This window comes from Hippichthys cyanospilos, chromosome 12, assembly GCF_059441005.1.
Source record: "Hippichthys cyanospilos isolate Australia breed blue-spotted pipefish chromosome 12, RoL_Hcya_1.0, whole genome shotgun sequence".
Classification (NCBI taxonomy): Eukaryota; Metazoa; Chordata; class Actinopteri; order Syngnathiformes; family Syngnathidae; genus Hippichthys; species Hippichthys cyanospilos.
In genome coordinates, this window is record NC_142380.1 from 19,510,490 (window position 1) to 19,532,346 (window position 21,857).

The 21,857-nt window shown below is 41.2% G+C and overlaps 1 protein-coding gene across 2 annotated transcripts in view; it reads left to right on the plus strand.

Annotated features, from left to right (window-relative positions):
• LOC148415237 (calmodulin-regulated spectrin-associated protein 2-like) overlaps window positions 1-21,857 on the plus strand; it is a 61,250-nt gene that overhangs the window by 25,952 nt on the left and 13,441 nt on the right. Inside the window, exons 5-14 of one of the 2 annotated variants that reach the window (XM_088429013.1) lie at window positions 6,672-6,813; window positions 9,306-9,445; window positions 13,254-13,344; window positions 13,669-13,767; window positions 14,523-14,592; window positions 14,679-14,957; window positions 15,934-16,603; window positions 17,494-17,640; window positions 17,701-17,908; window positions 17,993-18,176. In XM_088429013.1, the coding sequence (XP_088285139.1) occupies window positions 6,672-6,813; window positions 9,306-9,445; window positions 13,254-13,344; window positions 13,669-13,767; window positions 14,523-14,592; window positions 14,679-14,957; window positions 15,934-16,603; window positions 17,494-17,640; window positions 17,701-17,908; window positions 17,993-18,176 (2,030 nt within the window). The remainder of the gene's footprint in view (window positions 1-6,671; window positions 6,814-9,305; window positions 9,446-13,253; window positions 13,345-13,668; window positions 13,768-14,522; window positions 14,593-14,678; window positions 14,958-15,933; window positions 16,604-17,493; window positions 17,641-17,700; window positions 17,909-17,992; window positions 18,177-21,857) is intronic. The other variant, XM_088429014.1, reaches the window with a different exon arrangement.

The following is a 21,857-nucleotide window of genomic DNA, read 5'->3' on the forward strand; positions in this document are numbered from 1 at the left end:
TAGCAAAATAGAACAAATCGCGCCTTTTGTAAGCTGTTCATATCTTCTTGTGTTTATACCTGTAAAATATGTATAAGTTGGGCGTTGTGTTTTTCAGATTTCCCACATTGCGAGCGGTCAGTGAATGCCTCATCAGAGTAACTTAGGACGCGCTCAAAGCAGCTGTTTTTCCTTTTCCTCGTGACGCAGCTCGAGTTCATTTTACCATAAATACACTTGGTGGAAAACGGGTAGTGTGCAACTTTGGTTGTACACTACCTGTGTTCCACCAGGTTTATGATTGTGTTTATATGCCAAAAGACCGCAATGAATGAACAAGAAAATACATTTCTGTGTTCTCTAACCAATGCACTCTTAATTGAATCAGATGGAGACACCATAACTTTTACATGATCCTCTTGGTTTTAGTAATATACTTGTGTGTGAACAAGGATTAACTCGGACGGTCGTTCAGTCTGCTTGATTCTTTGACTGAAAATAATGTCGTAATATCCTCAGCTAACACGAGCTGCTGTTAGCTGCAACAGGCACTGGCTGCTAACAGCCAACTGACATCCACCCTCTCGCTCACATCAGTACGGTAATTATTGTTAATAAGAATACAGCCAAAATAAAAATGCACATCGGTACATCAAAACTCTGCTTTTATGGCTGAGGGATCAATCTTCCTTGAATGGTGTTAAATAAATAAATAAATCACATTTTTAAGTTGGTGTTAGAATGCACCCATACTTTTGGCCTTTATTTTTAGGGGAAAAAATATTTTTTATATTTGGGGAATTGCAGCAAGCAGTCAATCAACTAAGTGAAATTTCAGCTCCTAGTGCGTTCTTTCAGTGGATTGCCTTTGATGTGAAATGCCTCTGATGTGATGATGAAAAGATTGGACAGAATACCCCCCAAGGGTTAACTTCTCCCGCTGTTGGAATTGGACTCATTTGCTCCATGGGCTTTAGGTCCGGCTTCTCAGGTTCTTCTACACCAACTCATCCAAACGTGTCTTTATGGACCCACAGATATTGTTTTGCATCTATTCATTGAGCTGCACATTTGTCTATTCTGGGATGGTGTAAATAGTCATAAACGGGGGGTCTCTTGACTAATTGCAAAAACGAGTACGGGAAGGCACTTGAGGGGGTATGTGAGATTTCAACAAGGTTTCTACAGGCATCTGTAAATTTAATTTTATGCCCTTGATGCTGTGACAGGAACGGTATAGTTTTCTTTTTAAATCAAAAGCAAATTAATTAGAGCATAAATCAACTTTTTGCTAAATTGTTTTAAAATGACTACTTTGCATAACATTGCATGCGGTTTTATGTTAGGTTTCATATTAAACCCAAATCACAGACTTTACTGTAAATAATACTGAGGTCTGTGGCTGAAGATAATTCAAAATCATCTTTTCATCTTATGAGAAAAAAATAGAAATGTTTTGAGCAAATACATTCTAAGCAAGTGCAAGATGTAATATTTTGAAATCAGCAGTCTTAAAAAAATTTCTACACAAGATATTTTTCCTTATTATAAGAATATATTTCTTAGACTTAGGATATGCCTTTGTTGAAATTGACATTTTGCAGTGCAATTTATGGAATTCTGCATTGTCTGATTACAGTGCGTATCCAGTTAGAATGTGTAACTGATAGTAAAATCTTCAAGGTGTTAAACTTTTGTGAGCTTTTGTCTCTTTAGCGTGTAGAGCAAGAGAACTTGCTTGTTGTGAGCCCTAACACCATTCTGTCCTGTTGTTGTCCAATCATCTTCCACTGTCAAGTCTCCCAACAAATAGTACCTGAGACTTATGCCTGTAAGTTCTAGCAGACGCTTCTCCCGTAACCTTGTTTTCCCCAGAATCTTGTCACATTTTCCCCGCCCCCCTCCCCAGGCCTCTGAGATCTGAGAGATTCTGTACTTGCCTCCATCGTCTTCTGACATACTGGTCTTTTTTTAGTCGAACAACTCAGGTTGTAAAGCTGGTTTACCTTTTAAAAGAAGAAGATGGTTTGGTGTGAGTGGCTCCAGGTTGTTGTGGTCATCTGATAGTTTGGTTATTGGATGGTCATTGAAAATGGCCTCCACTTCAAGGAGCACTGTATGCAGCTCATGTCATCCAACCTTTGCTGCCATACGACAAAATTGAGAACCCTTCTCACCAGACGGATCATCCGTTCCCAGAAGCCACCATGATGTGATCCTGCTGGTGGATTAAAGCTACAATATATGTCGGCCTGTGACAGATCTCCATGAATCTTGTCGTGATTCAAAGCTGCCAGAGCATCCTTCAGTTCACTTTCCGCTCCAACAAAGTTTGTACCATTGTCGGACCGTAGATGTACCACTTGTCCTCTCCTGCTGATAAACCGCCTTAAAGCATTAATGCATGCGTCAGTGTCCAATGAAACAGCAGTCTTCAGATGCATGGCCCTGCTGGCCATACAAGTAAATATGACGCCATATGACTCGCTTACAGGTTGATTTCCTGTGTTGGTGAATGGTGGTAGGTCAGGAAGCATTCCGTCTGCGAGAAGATCTGCCATCTTTTGCTTTACTGCTCTGCCATTATAACGTTTGTAAAAACTGCATTCAGCAATGATTTTCCTTACAGCTACATGGACCTTGATGATCCAAAATCTCTTCCTCACTTTGGACAGTGTGTGAAAACTTCATCCATGTCCCAAATTCTGATGCACATGCTTGAGAATGAGCATAGAAACATTCCGGTCATTTGAGAGAATAAGTGGAAATTTAGCTTCCTCTGACATTGATCCTCTCCTCAACCATCCGTCGACTTGTAGGGGCCATCTTCAAGGACTGGATCTAGTCTATATATGGGACTTTGTCAGCCTACTACTTACTTTCCAGATGTTAAAGAAGCAATCTCTTCATTGAATCTCTGTTGCTGACAGTAGCGAATAATGGCAACCTCTGCCCTCTCCAGATCATCCAGCATCAAAGTACCTCTGTTTTGACTGTTAGTGTGAGCCTCTGAACCACAACCTGTTTTCTCTATCCTTTCTAATAACATGGTTTTCAGCCTGAGAAACTAGGCGACTGCTTTCTGGAGTCTCTTCCATTCTGAGAAATAGGCCAAAAGTTGGCATGAAGGACTAAGAATCCCTCCTATCTTTATGGTCTTTACCCTTGCCTCCTATCGGATCTCTCAATCACATGGATCCACTGAGAAATCCAACATAGGTTTGGGCCAATACTCCTCTGGCTGCCAAAGACCTTCAAGCCACCTGCTGCAATTCAGGAAGTCAGAGACCCTCTTTACTCTCGACACGTCGTCACCAGGATTGTCTTTAGAACCAACAAGTCTCCACTGTGAAGGCTTGAATGTTTCTCTGATGGTCGAGATTCTATTGGCACAAATGTGTGGAAAGGCTTGTCTTCATTATTCAGGGATTTCAACACTGAAGTGCTATCGGTCGGTCCAAAATACGGACTCCTCCAAATTTAACTTTAGCTCCACCTTCAATAGTGAATTCACACCTACAGCAAGGACAGGAGCCGGTAACTGCAGTCGAGGAATAGTTACGGCCTTCAGTGGTGTCACTCTGGATTTGCCGAGTACAAAGCTGACTTTAATGTGGTTTTCATGATTTAACATTCGGATGTATGACACGGTTCCATAGCCACATTCACAAACAACAGCACAATGATGCAATCGGGCCTGTCTGACCCTTCCAAAGGCCACTAGCTTGTTGCATCATCTTGCATTAAAGGCAGCCAGCTGTTCCAACTCCTCCGAGTATGAATTCCACTGGTGTAGGATGTCCTGTGATAGGTTACCATCCCACCTGCAACCTTTTCTACATAATTCCTGTCCACAGCCAACGTCTGATGTTCCCTTGGCAGTCGGGGTAGCAGCAAACAGAAAAGCACTCCAAACCTCCAACGGTAACAACAGCTTCTTCCCTCGTTCGTCCTTGCGTCTCCTCAGCCGTCTCGCACACTGCCACACTCCAAACGATCCGAGGTCCAACTGGAAGTGGTTTTGACTAGTATGAAAGCCTCCGTCCTCTACGGAGCTCTCGAGGATTGAGCCGTGGATGAACCAGGACCCGGTTGACGTGCCTTTCTTGTTCTGACTAGTGGTGTGTATCAAACAATTTGACACTTGACAGATGCAACTGGTGTGTCCAATAATTTATTTTCAGCAGCAGAGAGTATAACATCAAAGAATCTGCGTATTCAAAACATAAACCAATTTGAATATTGTGCAAATAAAACAATTTTCCCCAACTGTTTGAAAGTAAAACATACCTGCAGTCAAAACCATTTGCTCTTCCGGTCCAGTCCTCCCTCCTTTTACCCGTAACCTGGTGCTTATATAAGCTATAGTACCACCCCATGGATACAGGCTAGACAGTTTGCATTTGGCCCTTACAACTTTATTTCATATTAATTTTCAAATCACCAGCTATTTTTAGACTTTAGACTCTTTTTGAGCTGAAAAAAAAAACATAAACATAATGTGTAATATATAGAGTGGGGTAAGATGAGCCGAATTTTACTTATTTGGTTCTGGATTCAAGGAAAAACTACATAGAAACAAAATTTAAACATATTCCATTATTTCAGGATGTCTACTATAAAATGAAATGATCAGAATGCATTTCTGACAAAGCTTCACAAAATAATGACCTTTCCAAAAAAACTGGAATTGTGCCTCAATTTGCCCCAGGTCTGGGGTAAGATGACCCACATCAAGGGGTAGGTTGAGCCCTAACATGTAAACCAAACAAAAAGGTTGTTTTTTTTTAAAGTGAACCTGTCAATTTTTTTGTAACAATCAGTTTTGAACTAAGAACAACACACCACCAACAAAAACCTGCTGTTTCAGTACTATCTAGCGACTCAAAAGAACTACTCACTATTCCAACTGTCCAGGTTGCAGTGAAATATGAATTGTTGGTCCCTTCTTGCAGTTCCTCCAGCTTTTTGAGGTTGGGACAGCTTCTTGAGTACATCACTCCATGGTAAAGATGCCTCATCATTCTCCTTGAAAGCATAAGTGGGTTTCTTATTGCCAGTGACCCCTGGAATTCTAGAAATCGGGCACTAACTTCATTCTTCTCAAGGCTGTTGACTAAGCCAATGTAATGATGGTTCCTGCTTTTAGATGTAAATTTTACAATTACAAAGTCATCAACCTGCAGATCTGAGTAATCTGGTTCACTTTCGTAGCTGGAACGCTCAGTAGTGTCTTCTAATGGAACTGCAATATCACTCTCCTCAGAACTGCTTTCTTCTATTTTCATCTGAGCTTTTTTCCTCTTCAGCACTCTTTGTCTTTGATGGATCTGTCCATTTTGTTTTTTAGTTTGCTTTTTTACTCTTCATGGGCACATTGGATTGCCAGCTTTTCAGGTGTATCAGTCAGGTTCTTTTCTTCACCCGCTTTCAGTTTGTCTGTTTCCGGGGCTGCTGTTTTTTGGGTAAAGGTAAAATCTCAGTTGGAGACACATAGGATCCAGGATCCTTGGGGTGTGAACTCAGAGGCAAAAACCTATGTTGCAGAGCTTGATGCAGGTAGCTCAGCAGTACTGTTGGAGGATGAAACCATGGATGCTAAACCTTTCTCTGTCCAGTTGTTAGGGGTGGGAATGTTATTTCTTGTAGCCATTTCTAAAACCATTTCACAACATTTCTTTGGCGTAATGCCATGAAACTGCTCTGCAAGCTTCTTGATGTGGTCTGCAAGCTCTTTCTTGATCTCCTCTGAGAAGACTCTTTTTGCTCCTGCCCTCCCACCGTAATCAACTGTTTTTACTTCCTTTACAGCTCTTTTTCATGTACCTTATCAATTTTGACCTGTCAATATTTCTTTTATTTGCCACTGATCTGATGGACTTTCCATTCTTGATTTCATTGACTGATCTCTCCAGCTCTTGCAAGGGTGTCGAGTCCCAGGCTTGTTTTCCTCTTATACGTTCTCAGCATGCTACCTCTTTTTTTTTTCTTCTCTATAATGATTAAAATATGGTAAACACAGCAAATCAGTTGAGCGTACTTCAGAAAAATAGTGTTTAATTACATCAAGGATTCATCTGAATTTCAGTGCCTTATGGGGTAAGTTGAACCACTGGCTCAATTTACCCCAAAGCCTTGGGCTCAATTTGCCCCATAGCCACCAATTTGTGAAAAGCAGGCTATCTTAAAAAACGTGGCTAGTTTTGAGGTAAGTGATTCACATGTTTTTACACCTTACAAATACACCAATATGTGTAACATATCATTTTAGTCTCAGATAATCTTGTTTGACATAACTCTCATTTGACCTAAAATGCAGAAATTTTACTTTGACAGTCAAAAAACAACTTTTCTCGTGTAATTAGGCTTATCTCTTTACTAATGGGCTTACTTTCGCCACTGCAAGATGGCAATGATGAGGGCTTCCTGCCATTGTGATCACATGACCACACATAGTATGGTTGCCTAGATACAAGGGGTGGGTCAACTTACCCAGTGGCTCATCTTACCCCACTCTCCCCTATATATATAATCTGATTGCTTGCATGTTTTACTGAACCGCTGGTCTTGCTTCCCTCCCCAGTTTGTGAGCATGAGGGCAAAAATGAGAGAGAGGAAAAAAAACACCAGTCCGATGACACATACTGTGTCATATTTATGATGATGACTTTGTGTGGTTGCCATGGTTTCAGACTCGCTACAGGAGCTCACAGGTCCAGCAGAACAGTGCGCCCTTGCTTCCCCTGGTGGACAACCTTCTGAAGGACAACACTGATGGCTGCGCCTTGGCCACGCTTCTGCATTTCTATTGCCCACAGGCGGTTCCGTTAGAAGGTGGGGGCCCACATGTTGTCTGTACACGCTTCTTGTTGTTTTTCATAACATAAAAATATCTTGGACCAGTGGTCCTCAACACTTTTACGATTAGCTACAAACGAGCTAGCCTACAGCTACATACTACAAGCTAGCCTTTACCTACACACAAGCTAGCTTGTAGCTACAAACAAGCTAGCCTGCGGCCTCACACGATCTAGTTTATGATTAGCAATTTGGCATAGGTGGGCACCCCATCGCTGTCAGTCCGTCACCGACGAGCGATAACACGAATGTCCAGAATTACCGACTGGCGGCTATCAGATAACTACACCGTTTATTGCATATAGAAGTTAAATTGTGTTGCAAAAAGTTTTACTATGCAGCCTCAATAAAGTGTCACAAGAAAGTTTTCGGGAACACCAAACCATGGAAACACGAACACAGTTGAATGATTCAATTGGGAGGATTCATCTTATTGCTTAACTCATATAGCTGTAATCAATAGCGGCAATCTATTTATAGTTTATAGCTATTGTTTTTACTGAAGGTTGCAAATAATAAATAAAAAATAACCCTCATACTGTACACAATTTTCCTGACCAAAACACAATCTTGTTGGCAAAAACTTTTACTTTTAAAGTAATGTTTAGAATTAAGTATTAAGAGATTTGTGTGTGTGTTTTTTTTTAATTGAAGAAATGTCTTCCTGGGAAAATAGGGAATTCTGGGATTGAGCCAAACTGAGAGGCTCCAATTGAAATGCAAAAAAATCGTATTGAGGTCAAATGACTTTTAATTCTGCAGCATTTGTATTTAAATGCACTATACTACAATAATATAACAACAATAATAACAATAATTATAGAAAACATGATTCTCTTTTGTAATTTGTGTATGTAATATGAATAGATCAATAATAATAATAATGCTTTCTAGTTAATACATTGATCCGTTGACAAATTAGCACAAACGTTATGCAGTTTGCCATAAGACAACTACATTTCCCACAATGCTTGTTGTACCAGGAAGTAATTTGACAGTTTAAACTTGAAACAGATTAAATTTGACAATGCCGGCCCAGCAAAAATCTGTAAATTGCTCACCTCTATAATATAGCCTGTGCTACACACAAGCTAGCGCTACGAGCCAACTTGTTTGAACTTTTCTGTGTTTACCAAATGCAGTTTAGAAAACCAATGCCTTAGATCGATGACAAGAAAGGAAGGAGGAGAAAAAAGGCCACAGCATTGTAAAAATGAGCAGGCTTGGTTTGCAACTGTTCGCAAGGGTCGCATTTGACACTTGAGGATAAGGCGCCTGCTATTTCAAAGATCAACAGCTCTCAGCACTCATACATGTGAAGCACACATGTGCACCAGATGTGATAGCAAGCCTAAATTTCAAGTCAATTTAAAATTGTCATAAATATGTGTCTGATGACAGTTTGATACCGTAAAGCTGAATTAGAAGTTGCTTACCAGCCTCCCTTAGCAAACCACATACATTTTGATTAGTCATCCAGTTTGAAATTTGTCATACATGCTTTCAGAAGTACTGGAGCTGTTTGAGTGCCTCATTGCTTATACTTAAGATGAAGTATTTCAAGTATCTGTTTTTGTTGTGTTTAGGCACCAGAACGGAAACTTATAAAAACATGCAGTTATGGCAGTTTGGCCATCACTAACCTAAACCACTTAGTTTTGGTCAGGAATGACCAAACGGTCCTGGAGGGCAGGTACCCTGCACGTTTTTCAAAGTGTCTGTCCTCCAACACATCTGATTAAAAAGATTAGCTCAGCAGAAGCCTGATAAGCATCCTGGTCATTTGAACCTGGCGCGCTGGTGGTCAGAAATATCAAATACATGCAAGATAGCGGTCTAAAATAAAAGGAAGCAATAGATTTTTAAGGTTTTATTCAGGTTTATAAGAAATACATTTTAAAAAAAATGCCTTTTTTATTTTGCAAGGATTTTCTTTTGAATGAAAATGTCTTAGTCTGGCCATAAAGGCGTTACAAATCTAAATAAAATAATCAGATATTGATTGACAACTAATCAAATCCCAAATTAATCAGTGATTATTTGGGGATATTGTTTAGACCTAAAATGGTCCAAATACTCAGAATTTTTGTCTCTTGACTGAAAATATTCTCTGATTTGTGTAGTCCTCTTTGAATGCAGATCAATTGTGTTGAATCAAAATAAAACATTTGCAAACATTTCCTTTAACTTTGCATAACAGTCATCAACATTTTTGCAATTTTCTTTGTGTTACAAACCAAAACTACCAAATTTTAAATACATTGTTTTAATGGTATCAATATAAAACATCCTATTATACAATTCATTGATCAAGTGATAAAATAATTGCCAATATTATTTGTTAGTTGCAGAAGGTTTTGCAGAATAGGCAATATTTGTTGTTTAGCGTAAACATAGCCTTATCTTTTGTTGTTGTTCCGGTCACCCCTCCCATGCATGCGCGACTGACGCTTCCCCCGGGTGAGCAGATATCTGCCTGAAGGAGATCATGTCGCTGGCTGACAGTCTGTACAACCTGCAGCTGGTGCAGGACTTCTGCAGGACCAACCTCAACCACTGCTGCCACTTCAGCTTGGAGGACATGCTCTATGCGCATGCGTCCATTAAGGTAGGTGTCCACGTGGAACTGCTTTGGACAAATTACGGCGACTGTTTGAGCGACTTGTGTGAAAATGTGTTTTTCTTTTGTTTGGTAGTGAACAGGCTTCAATCTAATTTATGACAAAACCAGTTGAATTTTCTTATCAAACTAAACATAAAACATACCACTTAGCTTTGGTTTATTCTTAATAAAGTCTTGTCTTACCAAATGCGAGCAAGCAATACAAAATTCCACAGACAGGCTAATGAATAGCTACAGATTTTTCAACACAAACGGTGCAACTATCTAAGCATCTAAATCTAAGTAGATAACGCTCACTGTACAGGCATATATTCTTTATCTCATATGAAGATCGACTAATAAGGGAGGAGATTTGACCATTTCCATCAGTGATGGGCAATAAATCAAATGAATTTGATTTATTCATCAATTTAAAGATTGAAATTTTAAAAAGTTGCTAAAGTGTGAAATAGATATATTCCAAAAGTGGCAGAATGCCGGATGAATGGGTCACAAGACATGTCTACGACGATTCCATTGTGGGATTTAAAGGACTTTTTTTTATCCATTTTAAATAGTAAAACGTTACTATTTTGTCTATAAGATCATTTAGTGTTGTGCTCATTTTACCTTTGGGATTGAATGAGTTAATTTGATAACTACATTATTTCCAATTAATGCTTTTAAAAACACAGATGCCACATGGTGGCAACTGAAAAGGACATCACTTGCTCTTAAGGCTTATGTGACGACCAATCACGACTCAGCTCGCAAATGTCACATGACCAAGAGCTGAGACATGATTGTTATCAGAGCATTGAGGTATGGGTGATGACATTTTCAGTCGAAAATGTCAATAAGCTATTATCATTTAGAACTATAAGAAATTGGTAAAATAATAATTCAATGATGAAATTAATTGTAGACAAAAGACTATTTCTTTATTACTGAAAATTGCAAAATAAATGGACTATCCCTTTAAGTTATGCAGATGTTAAAACTGATTTTGAATCAGTATGCATTCCTTTTGTTTCACTAATCACAGAATTCTTTTAAAAGTAAATCAAAGCTTTAAACAAATGTATTCCTTCCATTAAAGTCGATCAAATCGTAATTGTCCAGGATGATTAAAGAAAATAGATATTATTTTTGGGCCATATCGCTCAGCTCAAATGTTTGGATTGGAGTTGATTTATTGAACATATAAACACAATCCAAATGGAAAAAAGTAAAATTTGATTAAACAACACTAGATATAACAGTTTAGTAGTTTACATGTTCAAAAGGAGTAGGAAGAAGATCCTATCCCTTGTTTTCGCCAAGATGTTACATGTTATATAAATACTACGTAAATTATATACAGTAAAATAATGTAATATGTCATAAATAAAACAACAGAATTACACACCCCTTAATTCACAATTTTCTACAGGATATCGAGTTTCATACATGATTCATATATTTAAGTAACATTGTTTTTTAAACCTCTTAGAAGAACAAATATGATTCATAATTTTTTCAGATCTATTCCATAATTCCATAAATGAACACCTTTAACAGAGACACACATTTGCTTTTTGTTGGTTCGTGTCTCTTTTGAATACTGAAGACAGGCATACCGTTTGTTTTATAACTATTACCATATATCTCTAATTTAGATTTTAAAAAAAAAGGACAGTACTTGTCACAGTGTTTAAAAAAAACATTCGATTTGCTGACACCTGTAGAAATGTTAAAGCCTCATGTAGCCCTTGAAGTGCCTTGACCTTCTCCCAGGGGTACACATACCCACATTGGAAAACCACGGAGTTAAGAAAATAAAGTTTGAAGCTCCAGAATGGGATACTGTTTGGATGTGGATGTGTCTGTAAGGCATTAAAGACAACTTGTTGTGGAGAGTAAGAAGAGAGACGGCAAAATATTAGCAATAGGGGAGAATGACTCATGCAAGGAAAAACTGAAACGTGCAAGCCCGACGCTGAATGTGCAGTTGTTAATGTGTGCATGCAAGGACGGAGAGACATTTCTGTTGCCTGATCGAGTATTGTCGCGCCATCGACTCCTATAAATGTGAATGTGTGTGTGTGTGTGTGTGTGTGTGTGTGTGTGTGTGTGTGTGTGTGTGTGTGTGTGTGTGTGTGTGTGTGTGTGTGAGCGGGAGCATCAGTCAAAGGCCTCCACTTGCCTCCCTTCTTCACCCCCTCTTGTTGTCTCTGACACGTTTTTCCAACAAAACACGCAGTAAAAGCACCGATTGTGGCTATGGCTTAACGTAGACAACTTGCTGTGTGATTGTGCCATTCAAAAACGACCACACTGCATTGTTTTAGTGCTTCAACGGTGTGGGCGTAAACATTCTTATTGCAGTCATACGTAGATGAGTTACACTCGAGATCAGTGGTCCCCAACCCCCGGTCCGCGGATCAACTGGTACCTGGCTGGTGCTCTGCACCCGAAATAATGTTTTGGAGATGATTTAGTTTAATGCTACGTGCACACCGAACGCGAACAAGGTGAAAAAGCGAAGAGTTTTATAATGTAGTCAATGGAGTTTGCGCGACTGGGCGCGAATGCGCGTCGGGTGACGTGATGGATGCGAATGGAGCGATGCGAATGGCCGCGCGCGGTCACGAGAAATGAAATTTTGACTTTTGTGTGAAGTTAAAAATGTTTAACTTTTTTCGCGTTTCGCGTCACGACAGCCAATCAACTTCGGGAACATTCATCGGCTCACGCAGGGGGCAAGAATGAATCATGGCGGCTGCTTTGGGGTCACCGGGGAGCGATCCAACACAGCCAGCTGAGCTTTCAATACAAAACAGAGCCAAGCAAGAGCACTCACCTGGCTTGTAGAAAGGCGGAAGTGAGAACTTGGGACAACTGGTATGTGCAGCGTTTGCTTCACTTAATAGCTGTTGAACCGTAGTTACTGTGCTAAGTTAATGATAGTGCAGCATTGTCAGCACAATATTTAGCACGGTCTCGGCCACTCGATTGCGACATTGAAACTTTTGGCCGCCTTTGATATTAAATACATAGTGAGAAGGATGATGAGGTTTTCAGAGCGGCCAGCACCCCCCAGGTCACAATATAAATGTAAGGCGTTGACCGGTCCGTGGTGATCAAAAGGTTGGGGACCATTGCTCTAGATGATTTTGGAATCTTGATCTTGATCTTGCCAAATCATCATTTTTTTTGTTCTTGTTGTTTTCTTTTGTGTGTTTTTTTTAACTCTTGATTTTCACTCTCATGTCATCCACAATACATTATTTTTTCCACCCTTTGTGCATCTATTTGTGCATGTATGACATGCGTAAACTGACTTCCAGAAGTCTTTCAAGAAGTGTGTGTGCCAAACACAGTAAAAGGGACATTCCAGAGTTGGAGGACATTTTGGGTTCCAAATTCTAGAAAAGTAAACCGTCACCTTCCTAATTATCTGCCTCATATTCATCAGTAGTAGGTCATCAACTATCATAGGCTTCATTAGTACAGCTTACAGATCATTGCTGCACCTATTATGACATGATATCATAAACAAAAAAATACATTTACTGGTACATTTTCTGATACTTTGCTGATTGCTGCATAAGCAAACTGACGTGTTAATGACGCGTTCATGGAATGGTCTGTTATGGTGGTTATAATTTCCAAAGTGTGTTATACTAATATCTATATTTTCCCTATTGATTGTGCTAGATTACACAGTAAAATATAGTAAAATATATTTAATCCATCTCTAGTCCTCACTATGTATGCTAACAAACAGTATAGGCTCAAACTCATTAAATGTGTGCCTGCGTGTTTTTTGCAGAGCAACTACTTGGTGTTTCTGGCAGAGCTTTTCTGGTGGTTCGAAGTAGTGAAACCCTCATTCGTACGGCCCAGAGTCTTAAACACAAATGGTATGGTCTGCACCTCAACTCATTCACTGCCATTGATGGTTATAGCCATCCAAGATCCATTTTTACTAGGTTAGCAGTTGATTACTCTACCTTTAAACAGATCTCTGACATATAGCCAAAGAAGAAAAATAATACACTATTTGCAGTAAATCATACTTCCATTGCTGAACCTGCCATTTTGACGGAGAAAATTTAACTAATTCACTGCTAAAAATGGCTAAAAACTTCAAAAATCATTTTTTTATTGGACAAACAGCAGAATGCTATTTGTTAAAATTCTACAAAATTAAATTGTTTCATCTAATTGTAAGTTCTCCAACTCAGCAGCGTGCGAGCCTGTAACATCTCGTAGAAATATGCCACCTGTGTCCAAGCAGAGCAATGTTGACAGGCCTGATAGTCCAGAAGACATCTCTAATGAAGGTATTTACTGAGTATTCATTCATTCGTTCTGTAATGGACACCTGTTTTTGGCTATATGTATTGACACAATGAAGCTATACTCCTGAGACTCATATGTTTGGGTGGGATGAAATTACCTTTGATGTCTTACTGAGACGAAATGGACACAACAGTGGACACAAATGAATAGGCGCGGTCTCGAGCAGATTTTATCACAGCAACTGTAATCAGAGGAGATTTTCCCAGCAGTGGATATTACAGCCCAGCCCACCAGGGATTCTGCTTGACAGTCCAGATTAGTCACTCCAGGCAATTTACTACTGGGATAAATGTAGGTGCAGAGTGATGTGAGTGACAAATATACTCCTGAGACCCAGTTTATGCATTTGTGTCCCTTGTGCTGGACATTTGGTTTTGTTCACTATCTTGTTACTCATTTAAGCTCCCCTACCAAGTCCTAGTGTGCAAGGCCAGGATGTCGTCTCGGAGCGCGGATGCTAGGGCTTAATTGGGTAGCTCGAATGAGTCAAAAGATATAGACCAAAATTCAATGTCCACTACAGTGGACAAAAATGAATAGGCTGATTCTCAAGAGGGATATGCACCACTTAGGCTGAAAATGAGTCAGTCAGGCCCTGTTTGAAGACATTGTGACACTTTCTTCCCCTCTTTATTTATTTATTTTCAGGGGATGTTGATTACTTTGTGATTTTGGCTATGGCGTGGTGGTTACTCTACTAAAGAGTGTTGAATGTTTGTCTTTCTCTCTAAATTAGGTATAATAAAGAGATCTACCTCGATGTCTTTTGTAAGTGGTTGTCTTGGGACTTGGCCACAGGAGAGACGGTTTGTACCTAACTAAATTACACACTTTTACTTTTAAAAAGGAAATTTTGATAGGAATATTCTTTAAAAAAATCTTCCTGTTTCAGCTCTTCCACACGTGGAATCTCCTTTGAGATTCCTCTGGATGGAGACACTACAGTGCCACCCTGCGAAGCGCCCTCCTTCCGCGGTTTGGCCCACTCTGCCAGCAGCGAAGGACCGGGGTTCAACGGTCACAATGCACTTCGAGGTGGCATGAAGCAACTCGTGTCCCTCACGCCTGTGAACGGGAATGGACAAAGTCAAAACATGGAGGAGGAGGAGGATTTCACCCCCCGCAAAGCACTGGGCAGGAACAACACCTTCTCCATCAAGGACCAAAGCAGGTGCTTACACATATTCCAAAATTTCACTTAAATAGCTGTCAGTTGCAGCGAATGAGCAGTGTAGCCACAGTTGCCCTCGAAAAAGGAACTTTACTGATTAAGTAAGAAAAAGTAAGAAAGTTAGAATAAAAAGTTACTTTAATAGTTATACAGTGGTCCCCCGTGTTACGACATTAATCCTTTCCGCGGTTTGGGTTGTAATGCGAATTCGCCGTATGATGGGCAATCCAAAGCTATGTTAAATAGCTAGTGTGTTTAGAACCCCAGGTAAAAACATCAAAATTGTACATACATATTAAAAATTGGTACCAAAAAAGTATAGTAAGTGCTACGTATATATAATATACACGTATACAATCAGAAAACATCATAAATAAAAAATATAGAAAGGATTTATTTACCTTTGAGTGGCGCTTGTTATGCCCATATTTCCTAATAAGGGTTATTTCCAGCATTGTTTCCATATAACTCATCTTCTTACTTCTCTCTTTAACATCACTAGCAATCTTGGGACCCATGGCTAACCCTTTCAACTTTGAATTAAGCAGTAAAATGCACTATAAATACGGTTTTATAACGACTCATAATCGAACAAAGCTTTAACGTTCCGCCATTTTTTAAACAAGTGAGGCCGACTAATAGCAGACCACCATCTCCGTGAGTAGACGCCGCCCAATAGCAGACCAGCATTGTAGTCACACGTTACATGGAAGCAGTTAGACTGCAATAGTAAATAAGTGCAATTACATAAAAACACCAACAGATGGAGGCAAAACAACACAAATACAGCCAAGCCCCTAGGGTCATGACAGTTGTTTTGGTCGCATAACTGGGAAAATGTCATGAAGAGGGGATGAAAAAACTCAGTCTTCCACATCGCAACATGAAATTAACCTAAATCAGGGACGTTGTAGCACGTGTGGTTTTAATAATGACACGAAAATACAAGGTTGTCTTTTGTTTATCCCAACCTTAGGGATCCCAACAGAGTCCTCCCACAAAACAATCGCCATGGTAACCACAGCGGCCACATCAGCCCCTCGACCCCTCCCAGCATTGAGGAGGCACTGAAGATTATTCACGACACAGAAAGACCTCACGCCAGCCTGGGCATAGGAGAGAGAGACAATGGCTTCTTTCTCCATGATGCCCGACGTTCAGGACCTGGGGCCCTGGGTCAAGGAGACGACCCTGGCGCAACCAAGGCCCCTTTCAATGATCGTGACCCCAATTCGCTCTCAACTGACGACACAGGCATCCACGTGAGGACAGATGAAATCCAAAGTTTGGATGAGGACTCATCTCTGAGAGACTCTTCCGACATAGACCCTGACTGTGAGGCTGCGACCCGCTCGTGCCCCCTCCCTGAGAGGGACACAAACTGGGAAGCTCACCGTAAAGGAGTTGGTGAGTCCGACCCGCAGTGGAGCGGCAGAGGGGATGGAGAAGATGGGAGTTGGCCGCCAGCGCTTCCCAGAGGTCATGCAGTCAGCCCCGCCTCGCCCTGCGACGGATCCGGTCACGGTGTGGTGCACATGACCAGCTTTGCTGAGCAGAAGTTCAGGAAGTTGGAGGGAAGGGGCAGTGGAGGAACCACACCGGAGAGATCAGATGTCAACACACCAGCAAGGAACAGTTACTCGCAGGTTTGTCTTGCCCAAGTGTTTTAACTATCGCAATAGTCAGTAGCTAAGTTGCAATCATTTTTTTTTTTGTTTAAAAAAAAATCATCACGACTTAAATCTCGACAGGATGACTTAATTTCATTATGAAGACTAAATCAGGATTTTTTTCTCATGCTGATGATGTTTCATTTCATGATGATGTCTTAAAATCTCATCATGATGATTTTTAATCTAGTCCTGATGACTCAAAATTTCATTTCTAACCTTTGATCATTTCCTGATGATTTTTAATCACATCTTGACTTCCTGTCATCATCATGATTTTTAATCTCATGATGAGTTTAAATCTGAGCCTGGTGACTTCAAATGTCATCCCACTAACTTTTGATCATGTAATAATGACTTTAAATCAGGTTTCGGTTTTATTTATTCATTTATTTATTTATTTTTGCTTGGTGACCCTTGTCATAGCCACGAGACTGGATCATGCTAAAGGAATAGTTTTCCAATACATAATGCGTTAGCACTATCTTGTGGCATCTCCAGCATTTCAGAAACAACATTGAGTCTAATGTATTTCAGTAAGCAGCAGAGGATAAGTGAAAAAAATTAAACACGTTTCTATTCACTTGAACCCATTTTTCTATCTGTCTTGTAATTAAGTACTAAAGTAAATGATTACTCATGGGACTAAAGTAATTGATTACTTATCTATTTAGTACCAGCCATTTTTAGACCCTACTTTAGCCAAACATTTGATTAAAAAAAAAATGGGTATACATAAGTACCTGGGATTATCTATCTGAACTTGGGGGGGGGGACGCGTGTTCAGACTTGAATGAGTCAAATGAAACAGTCTTCTTGAAATCACTGTCTAGAATGAATGTACTTGCTCATTGCTTTTTGGTTAGATTGGAACGCCCCCTTTGCCAATCACATCACCGTCTCCAGTCACACCTATTCCCCGAGACACCTCCCACCTGATTGCCTCAGAGATGATCCAGCTGAGGATGAAGCTGGAGGAGAAGCGCAGAGCCATTGAAGCTCAGAAGAAGAAAGTAAGACAAGCAAATAGATGTAGTCTCTTTGTGTAGAACTCATCAGATTCGTTTTGCCAGGTGGAAGAAGCATTTACACGGCAACGGCAGAAGATGGGCAGAACAGCTTTTCTGAACGTAGTGCGAAGAAAGGGAGTCACAAGCCCGCTGAGTCCTGGTTCAAGCGCAGAACAAACGCCTTTGACCAAAACGCTTAGCAGCCACGGCAGCATGAAGCGGTGCAAGCCTGATGGGGCAGCTCCCAAATCTCCCTGTGAAGATGGAGCCGGTAGGCAACCAAGCATTTGCGCTCGCTAGCTTTTAGTTACTACATTAACATTCCTCACCATGCAATGATCCAACCCTAATGCAGGTTTAAAGTCAGGAGAAACGGACCTGGCAGAATACACTCGCTCCATCGAGAGGCTGAACACGTCACTGGGCTTCCTGCAGACGGAGATGCAGCGGCTAGCTCAGCAGCAGGAGAGAATCATGTCCATGAAAGAACAGCAGCAGAAATTCTGGGTCATTCCTCCACCACCGCCATCACCACACAGGTAAGCCAAGCGAGGGCTCATATTCCATACCCATCCATTATCTTGCAGCAGCTTGAGCAGAGAAGCCCAGACTTCCCTCTTCCTGGCCACTTGGTCCGGCTCCTTTGGGAGTATCCCCAGGCATTCCCAGGCTAGCTGAGAGACATAGTCTCTCCAGAATGTCCTGGATCGTCCCCGGGGCTTCCTCTAGGTGGGAAATGGAACACCTCACCAGGGAGGCATCCAGAAGGCATCCTTATCAGATGGCCAGACCACCTCAACTGGCACCTCTCGATGCGAGGGAGTAGCGGCTCGACACTTAGTTCCTCCCAGATGACCAAGCTTCTCACACTATCTCTGAGGGAGAGCCCAGACACCCTGCAGAGGAAACGTATTTCGGCTACTTGTATCCAGGATCTCGTACCTTTGGTCATGACCCACAGCTTGCGACCATAGATGAGGGCAGGAACTTAGATCAACTGCTAAATAGAGAGCTTCGCCAGTCGACTCACCTCTTTCTTTACAACAACAGAGCAGTACAGAGTCCGCATTACAGCAAATGGTGCCTGTCGATCTCCTGTTCCATCCTACCCACACTCGTTAACAAGACCCAAAGATACTTGAATTCCCTCTACTTTGGGCAGGACCTCTTCCTCGACCCGGAGGGGGCATTCCACCCTTTTCTGACTGAGGACCATGGTCTCAGATTTGGAGGTCCTGATCTTCATCCCATGGAGGTCATGGCCCAATGAAGCTAACAGCGCCACAATCATCTTGCAAATAGCAGAGATGCAATGCTGAGACTCCCAAACTGGACCCCTCAATGTTTCGGCTGCGCCTAGAAATTCTATCCATAAAGGTGATGAATAGAATCGATGACAAAGGGCAGCCTTGGGGGAGTCCAACCCCCACTGGAAATGGATTCGACTTACTGCCAGCAATGCGAACTAAACTGACATCAGTGATACAGGGACCGATCAGCCCGTATTATTGTACACAGTGTTGATGGTGCGCAACTTCCTCCTCCTGAGATGGATGGTGTACCAGAATTTGCTCAAAGCCGTCCGGAAGTCGTTTTCCATAGCCTCACTGAACTCCTCCCACACCCGAGTTTTTGCCTCAGCGACCACCAAAGCCGCACACTACTTGGCCAGTCGGTACCTCTCAGCTGGCCCTGGAGTTCCACAGGCCAAAAAGGCCTGATAGGACTCCTTCTTCAGTTTGATGAACACCTGTGTGTGACCATCTTACTCCCACATCTCCGATCAGCCGCACCCGACCCAAATGGCCCCTCTTTCAGGTGGTGAGCCCTTGGGAAGGGAGACCCAAGTTCCCGCTACTGGCTGAGCTCCATGGGTCCGGGCTCGGCAACCAGGCGCACGCCATCGAGCCCCACCTCCTGGCTCCAAAGGGGGGCCCCGGTGTCCCGCGTCCAGGCAAGGGAAAACGCAATCCAATATTGTTTTTCTTTATTAAGGTTCTATGGGCTGTGCTTAGTCTGGTCCCTCACCTAGGACCTGTTTGCCATGGGTGACCTTGCCAGGGGCATAAAGCCCCAGACAACTTACCTCCAAGGATCATAGCAAATCCCTCCACCACCAGAAATGCCGATACGCTATTGGCCGAACGTCTTTATCTAGCTTGATGGCACAGCTGGTCGGGATGGAAGTAAGGAGAGAAAATGAGTGAAAAACGGAAGGAAGGAATGTTGTGAAGACCTTGCAAACTTTATCTGTTAGACATGGCTTATGTTAGACATGGGAAAGGAAGAAGTAAGAGGATGATGACAATAGAACCCATGCAGGAGATAATAAAAAAAAGTACGAAGGAGGCGCACGCATGGTTAACCTTGCTCGTGAGTATGGCCGTAACCGCTCGGCAATCTTCTAAGGGCAAGACTTTCCTTGCCGGGGGACGGACCTCGATCGACAACAAAATGGAGAGGCTTCTTCTTTTATGGATTAAAGAGAAGGAAATCGCCAGTGATATGTTCTAGTTTGAGAAAAGTTCCCGTTTAAGAAAATAAATCAATAAATTCTGCGGGTTGGTCTCTGCTCCCCTCCACTCAGCTCAAGTCACGTCGCCCCAAAGGTAGATGTCATTTTTCCTTTGTATATATTATTTAATTTAACTGTACAGTAGATTATGTTACTTATTTTTAATATGTGTATAAAGTTGTGATGTTTTTACCTAAGGTTTTTACGCACGTTGCTTGCATTCACTAATTAACATAGGTTTGAATTGCCCGTCATACGAGCAGTTCAAGTTACGAGCGTAGCCGCTGAACGGATTAAGTTCGTAACACGGGGGCCCACTGTGTATATATATATATATATATATATATATATATATATATATATATATATATATATATATATATATATATATATATATATATATATATATTGGTGGTAGTTTTTCATAATATCGCAAAAGGGGCTTCCAATGAGTGTAGAAGCAGTCCTGATGACCTCTCAGGGCAAATTTGATTTTTTTCCAACTTCAAGAGCGATAGAACATCCTGAAGCCACATTTTGGGAATGGGTGATTGTGCCAATTTCCATAGAAGGAGAATTCACCTACGTGCGATCATTGAGGTGAAAGTAATCATACTGTCCTGGATAGTTGATGTTTTAATGATTACTTTGGACTCTACCAAAGATGGCTAGCGGTGGGGAGGGATCAGATATGGATTTAAAGAAAAAATGCCAGTAATGCACCTACTTGGGACAAGACCAGAACATGTATCAGCGACTGTATCAGGAAAAATTCTAGAGAGTTTATGTTTGCTCTAATGAAGTCTACTTTGAATTGAATGAGTGATAACCTAGCACAGCTGGAGGAGAGGTTAACAGCACCAAGGGCTCTCTGCCAGAACTCATCAGGAAGGGCCATCCGCAATTCCTTTTCCCAATGGTTTAATCTTATCCAACGTTTTGGCATTATTTTCAGAGAGAAGGTTATATAGGTATGAAACCTGCCCCCTGGACAGAGCCCTTGCTTTCAGTGCCAAGTCAATACCACTCGGGGAAGGCATTTGGGGGAATGTGCATGAGTGGGTCCTGGCAAAATTACGTAGTTGGAAATAACGGAATAGAGCTATTCAGGTTAAACAGAGATCACAGACGTTCGATAGTAGCAAAAACATCCTCTGTGTACAAGTCTCCCAAGCAGCAAAGACTCCGCTCCATGAGTGTAAACTCTTGAATCAATTCTAGCCGACTTGAAAGGGTAATTATGACAGATGGGTGTTGCATTGGGAGAGACCACCATCCAAGACGTCGGCGTATCGGCGTCCATATCTTCAATGTATTTATAAGCACAGTATTGGAGGTCATATATAATAATTTTTTGGTGCCATGATAAACTTGAGCATAAATATTGCATTATTGCAGTATTAAAAGTTACAGCTCCAAAATGTCATTCTAAAAAAGAAAATATTGGGTAAATATAAAAATTCAGACTATATTCTAGTTAGTCAGAAGTTTCATAAGTTTGAATTCTGAAAATAAAGTCAGAAGGTTGGGTACAGGATTCTGGCTTTATTCTCAGAATTTAATGTCAGTATTCCAGCTTCAGCTGACAGTCCTCACATTCAGAATTCTTTCAAATGTGAATTCTGACTTCATTCTCAGAATGAAGAACTTATCAAAGACGGAATTCTGACTTTATTTTGGATGAGAGTTAAGTCAGAATTCTGAA